Below are 11,293 nucleotides of genomic sequence, written 5' to 3' on the forward strand. Positions count from 1 at the left end.
ATGGCTGTCACTCAGCTAGCCCAGCCAGTCCACTGCTCAAGGTTTTATGGCTACAGTTGTCTCCTCAGAAACCCCCATCTTCAACTAACCAGTCTCTGTTCTGGTTTTCAGGAGCAGAGATGCTGGCAGGAGATTGCAGTTCAATATTATATGGCTCCTAGGCATGACTAAAGGACAGAAAAGTGTTCCATGCATAGAGCATGAATAATGCCTCCTGTGGATGTCCCTTGTGCTACCTGGATCTGTTTTTTGGTTGAGAGAACGGAAAACCATTGAGCTTTATACTTTCTGGGTAGGCCCTTGGCAAGACATAGGTGACCATCAAGGGGTTTACAGTTATAAACATATCCTCTAGTTTGGGATTTCTCAGCCACTCCTTGTCGAGGCTGTTAAACAGCACACTTTCTCAGGAAAGTCTGGAGAGGTGGGAGGAGAGAACATCTGAGAGGGCTCTGGGACAGGCATTGTAGAACTGGAGTGAGATCATGTCCCACGTCATTCATTGCCCTTTGAGCTTCTTTTGTGGGTGTGTGCTGTCATAATTTCCATTTATGTCTTTATATGAGCAACTGAAACCCAGACTGTTAGAAAGATACCTGGTTTTACACATAGTTTTTGATGATTCTTCTGGAAATGTGGCTTCAAGTTTCACCTCAAGATCCATTCCAAATGTCATTGCGACCAAGCATTAACGTGTGCGTAGTATTCAGCCAAAACCAGAAAACAGCAAATGTGGTCCTCAGGAGACGTCATGGGCCTTTTGTTTGCTGCTCAGATGACCCTAGTTTTCAAGAAGAATAGAAAGAATTGATAGGAAGAATTTAAGAAAGGAGTAGAAAGAAGCCAAAACACTCAGCCTTCAGTTTTTATTGGAACTATTGAGGAAACGAAGGTTGTGTGAAGGACTGTTCAGTCAGGTATCTGGTTTGATTTTCCTGCCTGATTCTTGATGCTGCTAGCTAGGGACCATTCCAGACTGGGGAAATTGTAGTGGAAAAAGGAGATTTTTTTTTTTTTTTTTTATCCTGCTCCAAACACCTGTATTTCTAGCCTCCAGGTGGGCATGGGGAACGCGTAAGACTCTGTCACCAAGGGCTGGTTCATTGAAGATGTTGACTGGAGCGTGTGGGACAGAGGAAACTCATGTGAAGAGCCTGAGCAGCAGATTGGTGGAGTTACCTGAGTGACACACAGGAGAAGGAGCCACTTGTTAAAACCAGAATCAGAGAGACTTTTGTATAAATACATCGTTTCAGGGAGGAAAAATGTTATGTTTTCCCCAGCCCCTCTGAGTTGAATGCTTTGATCCCTGGCAGTATCTCCTGGCTCTGTCTTTCTGGCTAGGTTACCTGGCTTAACTTAGAATTCAAATACATATTTAGACAGATAGACAGATAGATAGACAGATAGATAGACAGATAGATAGACAGATAGATAGACAGATAGATAGACAGATAGATAGATAGATAGATAGATAGATAAAAATGTAGCAGTTGCTCTTGTTGTTCTGCTTCACCCAGGATACCTGAATAAAAATGAGTAAGCTCGAAGAAATATGATGTCTTTTTCTATGTCTTTTAAATCATCTTCTCATGCATCTTTGCTACTTCCACATTAGGACAATTTCAAAACTTGAAGCTCAGCTCAAGCAGGTAGAACATGAAAATATGCTGAAACTTCGCCATATTACTGAAGGTCATTTAAGAACTTCTGGTGCCAAGTAAGTGAATATTCCAGCAGTGTGGAAACAGGCCATGTGTTTTAGAACACTTTTTAAAGTCTTCTGGCTAAAAACGGATAAAGACATCAGTCTGTAGGCTAGACTGGGTTAAACTCGTGATGTAATCCAGGGACTTCACATGCCAAGAGATTATTAAAAACAAATAAATAAATTGGATGATACATGTGTGGCTTGGCAGACTGCCTCTTGTCTTCCTAAGTGAGTGTTCGACAAGTCTCAGTTGCTCAGCCGAATGGGGATTCCCATGCTCAACAAAGATCTTGGGAATAAAATCTAATTGTCCAATTAGACATTAGAGGTTTTCTTTGTGCCTGTCATTGATTTGAAAGGCTGATAACTACGTTTTATGTTTCTAAGTATAGTTTGTACAGGTATCCCGAGAGTCGAGTGGAAGTTCAGTTAGAATGCGTGCTTTAATTTGAATTGTGAATTTGCATTAAGGAAATGAAAGGTGGCCTGTGGTCTGTGTTGGGTTGGGTTTTTGTGTGTTTTTTTTTGTTTTAAAGATCTGAAAAGCTTTGTCACTGCCCCTATCCCCCTTTTTTTTTCCTTATTACTTAGTTACAGCTTCTTGGGTGTCTCGACCAGTTCAGCACTGATGCTGTGAAGCACAGAATGATAACGTCATGTGTTTTGTGGATGTCCATTCGCATGTATTGAACAGTAGTATTTTGGGGATCTGATTTTTGATGATTATGAAGATGCAAGTAGTTTATATATTAATATATTACAGGGACAGATTTCTGTGTATTGCTATTTTAATATTTGTGAACAGAATCCCTCAACAATGAATGGAAAAAGAAAGGGCTGAACATGGCAGACCATGTCCATCAGGGAGGAGGATGTAAGAGCCAATATGGATTTGGAAATTAATCTATCCCTAACTGATCTCAAAGGCTCAAAGAAAGCCTCTTTCCCATTGAATGCACAGCAGGATAGAGTTACAGAATAATAGTTATGGTTCGTAGCTTGAGTAAACCAAGAACTCTTTTTTTTCCTAATTATCATCTTTTACTGTGTATAAAAAATAACATTTTTCTTTTGATATTTCAAAATAATGATACACTTACTGATGCTTATTAGTTAATACTTTACCACTCTTGGGTCATCAACAGTGACTTTTTCTTGTTTGGGGTTTTTATTTTTTGTGTTTCTTGGTGACTAGTAGATGGTGTCAAAAGAAAAGCTGGGGTCAGATGCTCGGAACTATTGGAGTAATCTACAGCAAAATGTTTTTAATTAGTTGAGAACTACTTCTTACCCAAACCTCAGTCTGAGTAAGCAGCAATAAACTACAAGAAGACTTTTGTGGAGTTCTGTATTCTGATCGTATTGTGTAATTTATACTGAAACCTCAACACATGATTTTTTTTTTGTTTAATATTTTATTTTTACTTCACAAACGTTTTAAAAAGCATTTATTTTTCCACAGTATTTACAAGTTTATTGTATATTTGTTATTGTTTCTGTTTAACTAGAATAAATGGCAGGATTTTCTTAGATATATAAAAAAAAAATAAAATTCCAAAGCCTTTCATAATTTTGAAGTTCTTTGTTCCCCCACAGCAAGTTGGCAACTCCGGATGTCAGCAGGCGGAAATGGTTGATACCAGGAGCGGAGTATTCAATCTTCACTGGCCAGCCTTTGGAAGTCCAGGAGAGCTCCAAAGATAACAGATTAGAAGAAACCTATATTCCTTCTAGGTGAGTTGGTTTCCTTCATTCTCCACTATGATGTAAAGTTGAACACTTCTAAAAATAGTTTTTTCCAGAAGTGACTAGATTTGTATTTCTATTGCACTTGTTTATTAAATAGAGTTCTAAAAAAATTTCTCAACATTGTAGACTCTGTACAATTCCTTAAAAACCAAAACAGTTTTCTTCATTCACTAACTTGGCATGAAACAAGCAGCAGCAGCCTTCAATACCTTCCTTGAAATATCAGAAAGCTTCAGCTGCATGTTGCACCACTGTCTTTACGCGCTCCGTGTTTGTGTCCAGTTCTACTCTGCGTTCGGACACGGTGTGCCCTGTTGTATTCAGTGTGAGCTGTAGCAGTTGGCTGCAGCTTTCCTCCAGTGTGAAGCTTCAGGTGTGATTTAGGGTGTAATTTCTCAAGTTGGCCTTCTTCCTCAGAAGTCTCTAAAGCATCTGTTGGGATGTGTTTAGTTCTAAGAACATGTGAAGTCACGAAATTTAACTTGCACTGTTCAACCTTAGAGTCTTGAATTGTCCCTAACGCAGTCCTCTGAGGTTCTTGGCTGAAGTTAAAAAGCACCCTTAAAGTTTTTGGTTTGACTGTAAATTTCAAACTAAATTTCTCCAGGTTTTTGTTTATTCAGCTAGTATTTGGATATATGAAATAAAGTAAAAAAACCTTGATCCTTTTTTCCCCCCTCACCGCCCCACATTCTTTAAGGCACCATTCTCCTCCTGAAAAAGACTCCTCACAAGAAGACTCTTCAACAAACACAGTAGAAAAGAAAGAAAATGAGATGTCAGAAGCACCAATTATAAAAGCCTTTAAAGAACTTGAAGAAGGAAAAGCATTTAAAGATTGGGGTACACAGACAGAAAAAGAAGACACATCAGCTAGTAACTTTTATTCTTATATTCCTGAACTTGTCTTTACTGGCTTTTCTTTGTTTGCATGTCTTTTCGCTTTGCTATTTTCAGCAATCAAGTCCATCAAGCTTGAGTGATGAGATAAAAACAGTTTTAGCATGCGTTCTTCTGGTGTTTTCTTAAGAAAATTCAAAATTACATAGACAAGTGACTTGTTTAAAATAGAGAGAATGCAAAGGTTACTGTTAGATCTCAAGTTAGAGGGTAATTAATGTCCTTTTTCTAAGAATATCTCAGTATTTATAAACAGTTAATGGAGTCCTAGCAAAGCTCTTGCTGGCTGGACATCTATTTTAGTTTTGTTCTCATGGTGTTGTGTCAGAATGTTACGAAGAAAGCTGGCCTGCGTACTGTAGGGCTGCACTGAGCTGTTCCGACGACATTGATTTAGGAAGCCTTGTAATTAGAAGACACTAAGTCTTTCTTAAATGCTTAAGTTTTTGGTTCAGGCAGGTGCTCCAACCCTCTTTCCCAAAAGATGCTTTTGTCCTGCTTTCCACTGTCTCTTTATTAAATCAGCGTTATTGCATCGTTCTCCCCCTCACACTGCAAAATCTTCTTTTTCATGAGTTAAACTGTCTGTTTCATGGATATGATGAGCAGGAAGCGAGACTTGAGCAAAACAGCACAAAGCATGTTGACACGAGGCAGACAAGGTGCAGTCTTTGTACAGTAAAAGCTGAGTACGGGAGAATATTTGTGAATTCTTGTCTTGAAAAAGATTGATAACTTCTTTCCTTTTAACTAGAAACATCAAATCGACGTCAAACTGTTGGTTTTGTAGAAACTTCTTTAGTTGGTAACCGATCCCCAGAGAAAGGTAAAGACCAACACAGACCAAAACGGTACAGTTCCCCTTCTGGCCAGAGGTCATCGTCCCTTCCTCCTTCCAACAGGAAATCAAGTACTCCCAGTAAGTGCTTTTCTGAAGTTTGGTTCGTGTTCCTCAAAAAAGTAGAAGCAATAAAAGGCTGCTCTAGAAGAAAGAAAAATAAAGATAGGATTTCTGCATTATTCTAACAGACTGGAAAAAAAGCTGGTCTATAATCATAGAGAACGTGAGAGTACTAAGTTTATTGTCATTTTTCTGTGTTGCAATGCACTTTTAGTCTAATTTAAGTAACATACAGGCAGCTTTGAAAAGCATTCTTTTGAGATGTAAGCATCTGATCACATAAGTGGGAGTTACTGCACTGGGAGAAATTTTAGGGACTTAAACACACTCTGTCTTTTGCAGCAAGAAGAGAGATAATGTTGGCACCAGTGTGTGTGACATACAGCCCAAAACGATCTCCAAAAGAAAATCTGTCTCCTGGATTTAGCCATTTGCTTAGCAAAAATGAAAACACAGTGACAAGGTACCAGTTTTGGGAATACAGTTGTGCTCTGACCATTATTATAGCAGCACTGTGTTTATGCAGGCTAATACTGTTCCTGCTGTTTCTTGTTCATTAAAAGTCCTAGAAAATGAGTCACGTGAAGATTTCTGAATATAAACTTAAGTTTTACTTTTTAAAATCCGTCAGGAAAAGTCTAGAATGATTTCCTGTCTTTGGCATTTGCCAAGATGAGATGTTGGGTTTGCTACTGACACAACATTGACCGGTGACAAGTTACAGAATTGTTCTGTGGAGTATGTCTGGATCTACGTGCCGCTTGTCAGGAGATGTAAATAGAAGTTGAAAGTAGTATCTCCCTACCTGTCCTGGCACCTACAAGTGTGTTAAAAAATACATAAACCTAACTTTCTGTTGACTGTGCTAGATGCTATGGTTTCTATAGAGATCTTTGCTTGGCAAGGCTTCTGGAGTTGAGAACATGCTTAGCTGTGAGATTAAGGTGTAGGACACGTGCGTGAGGAAGAAGAAATGTCTGGCATCACTTTGATGGTTCTTGAGGACGACAACATGGGAGCTCAGTGTGTTCACGAGTAACAGCTTGGCCTGCTTCTGAAAAAGTCACGAGTGAGGGGTTTGGTGTGTGCAAATAGGAGTATATTGGGGTATGGTGCTATCAGCAGTAATCAGGACACTCACAATGCCTGTGGGATCGAAATTGTATTATAAAAAATTTGTTTTACCAAAAGGTGAAAAAGTCTTCAATATGTATTGCTTGATACATGATTTCTAGCAAGTAATTGTTGTGTGCCCCCTGCTCTGTAGGTTTGATATACTTCTGGATGACCTGGAAGCTGGTCCTACATCTACTTTACAGCACAATACTCCAAGGAAGAGGATTCAGTTTCTCTCACTAGATGATGCAGAAGGTAATCAGTCAAAGTGGGGGAAAACCGTTCTTTATTTTTTTACCATAATTTCTTCCACTTTAGTGACAGCTGCTTAAATAGAAATCTGACTCTTTTTTACTCTAGGAAGTCCAGCTTTTAAGAATCCTTTAAATCTTGTCTTACTCCTGTAGACAGAGAAATACTATTCATAGACTATTTTATTTTTATGTATATGTGTGTGTGTGTGTGCACAAACACAATGAAACAACAAAAATAGTTAAAGTCAGAAAGAAGGGCAGTATGTTTTCCTGTGCTTAACTTGGTTATACAATGCAAATCTTTGTACATCTTACTATAGACCCTACTTACTCAGTCACCCTAATAAAATTCTATTGCTGAACATTGCGTTACAGATAGCAAAGTGTAACTGTAATAAAGCCAGTTGTTTCAGATTTTTTAAATGATTGATGGAACCAAATCTTTTCTCATTTTTGTAATTCTTGTCACAATGTTCTGCTTTTGTTTTTATTAATGCATTTATTTAGACTAGTGTTTTCATGACAACTGGTCTACATGGTGATATTTAGAAGTGTTGTACCAGTAAAAGTAATTCCTAATTAGCACAGTACAGTTATCTGTTTGTTATCCAAAAAATCTGTTGTGTTACAAAGATCACTTGAAAGATGACATGTACAAATGTTTTGTGTTCTTCTGGGAAGCTTGCTTAAGGCAAGCTAATGAGGCTTTGCTAGTCGCTGTCCTCAGTTTATATACCTCCAAGATCACACTGCTTTTCTTGTTATTTTATTTTTCTGTGTAATAATTTCACAGACAATTACAAAACAAATAAAAAGAGTTCTGTTTTGTTGATAGGAAGGCAGCATTCAGGTGTCAGACGCGGTTCTTGTGCTGAATCCATCAATACTGGAATGAAGAAGGCGACAGCTTGGGATGAGAGGAGCGTAGCACAAAAACATGAGCCAGTGCTATCGCCTTGTGAGGGAGACTTCAAGTACGCAGCAAGGATTAAGACTCTGGCTGAAACAGAGAGGCTTTTTGATGAGCTGACTCAAGAAAAGCAACAGGCAAAGATTATTTTTCTTTTAAAGTTGTGACAAAACATGGTTGTTGTACGAGAGGTGAGGGATCTAGTCATACACCCTAAAAAATTACCCTAGGAGTGTGCCATTATCATCCCCTGCTCTACTTCCCACACTCCAGTCCTTTTCTGTCCCTGACTTCATTAAAGAAGAGTCACTTTAATGTAAACACAGTGTGGAGTGAGTTTAAGAAAGAACAATGCTTTAAATCAGCCTTTCAAACAAGACAGGTTATTCTGGAAAGTAAGAGTGCTCTATTCCAAAGGATCCTGGAGAGGGTCTGCTTATGGATGTCAACTTTTGTGTCAGTTTTGAATGGCACAGTATTATGGTAACATAAATTAGTGTTTAAGAACAAGACTGGGCATGTATCTGTAATCTATACACCTCACCGCTCTTTTTGTAAGATGAGTTTAGAAAGGCTTATGTTGGCTCTTGAAACTATAATTTACAGCTGAAGTATTTTCTGTTACTAGATTGAGGCTGCATTGAGTCGAATACCTTGTTCTGGTGGAAGAATGACCTTGCAAGCAAGATTAAATCAGGTGAAAAAGCTTCTACGTATGACTGTTCTGTTAAGTTGCTCTTCTACAATTTGAGAATATATAGTGTAGATGGAAATTCCACTATATAATAAGTGTGATTGCTGTGGGAATTTTTCCATGCCACTGGGAAATGTTCCTGAATATGGCTGAATTTTCAATCTGTGACAGATGTTCTCTAGACTTTACTGCATTGGAAGATAATCAGGAAGTTACTGCAAGTTAATTATAAACACACACTGAATTGCTATGGAAAAGCTGTAAGTCTGGATAATTTGTATGCAGGTGATTCAGAAAAGAATAATTAGCCCTGCAAACTTTTGATTCTGCCCCCTCTGCCATAAACTGACAGCTTTTCTTTTGTGAGTGTGTGTATATAGATGCATATAAGGAAAAAGTATGTGTGTGTATACATACACATACCTGCTACATAGTGTATATTCTGCATAAAACTGTTTATATCTTCTATTTTTTGGTGCATGGGATGCATTTTTCTGAATTTCTGCAAGAATAGTCTGCTCTTGCGATAAGAGAGGTAGATTGAGGCAATACCTTAAGAAAATGCAGCAGCTATGAAATGGATCCCTGCAGCTTGGAGAGGATGTTGTACTGTAGAACAAAGTGCTGAGTTTAGTTTTTGGTTGGGTTTTGTCCACTCGAAAGTATAAAGAAGAAAATAAGGTGGCAAAAATAAGTCATGGAGGTAGAATTCAGGAGAGTGCCTTCTTGGGAAAGCTCTGCAGACTCTTTTAATAAAAGCAAGCGTCTCCAAAGTTGTAATATTTTGTACTTCAAACAGCCACCTATATTTTAAACATATTTTTGTTACACTTGAGAAATCAATGTTTATCCTGTATTGTAATATTTTTAGAAATATTTTAGAGATCTCTATGAAGTCTACAGCTTCAGCGTTTCCTAAATTGTAATCGCAGGGCTCATTAGCAATTTGAAAGTAAAAGTGCATTCTAATCAACATTGCCACTCGCTGCAGTGGTCAGCTGTTTCCTAAATGTGTCTCCTTAATTATCAGCTTGTTCTAACTCTTGTCAAGTTTATCTCATTGAGTTTAAGTCACATGGGAGGAACCAAAACATCTGAAACGGTTTTAAGAAAAGCCAACAACCCACAAATGCACACACATACATAAAAATACCGTGAATAAAATATAAATAAAAATAAACATGAAATAAAAATAACCTGAAAAGTGTGCAGATCTGGCTCTAGTTTTTGCATGCTAACAGAATGCTAGTAATGCATCAGAAAAGATACCAGTTGGGTATAGGAATCATAGTAGTTTCTTCATTTTAGAAGGACCATTGGATTTTGTTGCATGCTATTAAATAAGTTTTTTTTTCCTCTGTTTCTTTTAGGAAGCTCTGGAAGATCGCTTGGAAAGGATTACTAGAGATTTGGGGTCCATACGCATGACTCTGAAAAGATTTCATGTTTTACGTACCTCTGCAAATCTCTGACAATCCTCTCTTGAATGCAAATATGCTTTTTTTTTTTTTGCACTAATATGTAATTATGCACTCAGTAAATGCAAATTGTTTTGTATTTTTATAAACCCTCAATAGTAGTTTTACAACCATGTTACCCTTTACAAACAGCAATATTTTGTACTTCAAACAGCCACCTATATTTTAAACATATTTTTGTTACACTTGAGAAATCAATGTTTATCCTGTATTGTAATATTTTTAGAAATATTAATTATTTTTAAATAGTGATATTCAATTTGTAATAAGAAACTAAAAGGCAGCTTGTTTTCAGAAAATGACAGTGTTACCCTTTTGCACTTCATTTTCCTCACCATTTTATAAATATTTATGGTATGATGTAAATATTAGCCAATAGGAAGCTTTGAACTTTAACACAGGTAATTCATGTTGCTTTTTGTATTAAAGATAACTAGTGTTAAAATCCTTTTAATTTAAACTTTATAACATGGATATCTTTTGTTGTGACAAAGCTGTGAGCAATACTTTTGTTATGGCTGGCTGGCTGGCTGCAAATTGATAAATGTTTTGCTAGTTTGGTTGCTGCTGGCTGTCTTAGGAAAATATTGCTCCAAATTACTTGATGTCTCCCAACAGTCGCAGCGAGTCGTGTCTTGATACCAGGAGTACCAGGATTCACGAGACTGGCAGCAGCCATTCTGTCTCCCAGTGAGCAGCCCAACTCCAGCTCCAGGACTGTAACTCCTGAACGGATGTTACTGTCTTATTATGCCAGGCTGGGTTTTGTGCCATGCTGCTCTTCTGATCGCATACGTTTCCAAACCAAATCCAAGCTGTTTGTGAACATATATGCATTTTTCTTGGTGAAAAATACATATTTGCTGGTTGGCATATTGCTGAATTACTGCCCTGCATTGATATTTAAGTTTGTATTTTACTATTAAATAAATGTTGAATTAGATTCTTTTCTCCTGCCCAAGAACAGTAATAGGTTCTGGGATATTACATCAGTGATAATGTAGGTTTTAATCATATTGTGTGTTTCAAATTCTGTCCTTGTGCGAGATGTTTAGCCACCAATGATGTGATCATAGGGCCAGAATAGCTGCCACAAAGGAAGCTTGTGAAGGTCTGATTCTAAAATTAGAGTGCTATGTTTTAAGATATTTGATGAAGAACTGTCCTACCCATACACAGTCTTTAAAAAAAAAAAAAATTTGTGCAGCTACTTCTGCCCTGTGGGTTCTTTTAATACAAGATCTGAGTTGGAGAGAAGTCAAGGATGTTACTTACTCATTTTCCCCTTTACTCTAAAATGTAGAAATCGGCTCTGGATGCTTGGAGATAACTTGCTCAAACATACTTCCAGGCTACACAAACAGATGTAAAATTTTGATGGTATTTCATATTCTTGTAATTTTTACTCAAAAGGAGTTGAGGGAGGAATAAAGAATCTTGACTTCCCCCTGCAGCTCTGCTATTTAGCTGAAGAATTTTTCCCACCATTTTAAGTTATTTAAAAGTGTCTTTCAAAAGTAAGATTCAGCCAGTAGAATTTTTCCAAGGAATCCATCACTGGAAAATATCATGAGTCCACT

At 37.6% G+C, this 11,293-nt stretch overlaps 1 protein-coding gene across 4 annotated transcripts in view; it reads left to right on the forward strand.

Moving 5' to 3' along the window:
• Positions 1–10,656, forward strand: part of MPHOSPH9 (M-phase phosphoprotein 9) — a 32,671-nt gene extending 22,015 nt beyond the window's left edge. For all 4 annotated transcript variants that reach the window (XM_086623802.1, XM_086623805.1, XM_086623804.1 and 1 more), the window contains 9 exons: positions 1,619–1,720; positions 3,308–3,445; positions 4,161–4,336; positions 5,115–5,279; positions 5,604–5,724; positions 6,529–6,632; positions 7,467–7,678; positions 8,170–8,238; positions 9,606–10,656. In XM_086623802.1, coding sequence (XP_086479928.1) covers positions 1,619–1,720; positions 3,308–3,445; positions 4,161–4,336; positions 5,115–5,279; positions 5,604–5,724; positions 6,529–6,632; positions 7,467–7,678; positions 8,170–8,238; positions 9,606–9,707 — 1,189 coding nt within the window. In that variant the 3' untranslated portion in view covers positions 9,708–10,656. The remainder of the gene's footprint in view (positions 1–1,618; positions 1,721–3,307; positions 3,446–4,160; positions 4,337–5,114; positions 5,280–5,603; positions 5,725–6,528; positions 6,633–7,466; positions 7,679–8,169; positions 8,239–9,605) is intronic.
• Positions 10,657–11,293: the final 637 nt, after the last annotated feature.

The sequence above is a fragment of the Tauraco erythrolophus genome, chromosome 19 (genome assembly GCF_009769465.1).
Source record: "Tauraco erythrolophus isolate bTauEry1 chromosome 19, bTauEry1.pri, whole genome shotgun sequence".
In the NCBI taxonomy this organism is placed as follows: Eukaryota; Metazoa; Chordata; class Aves; order Musophagiformes; family Musophagidae; genus Tauraco; species Tauraco erythrolophus.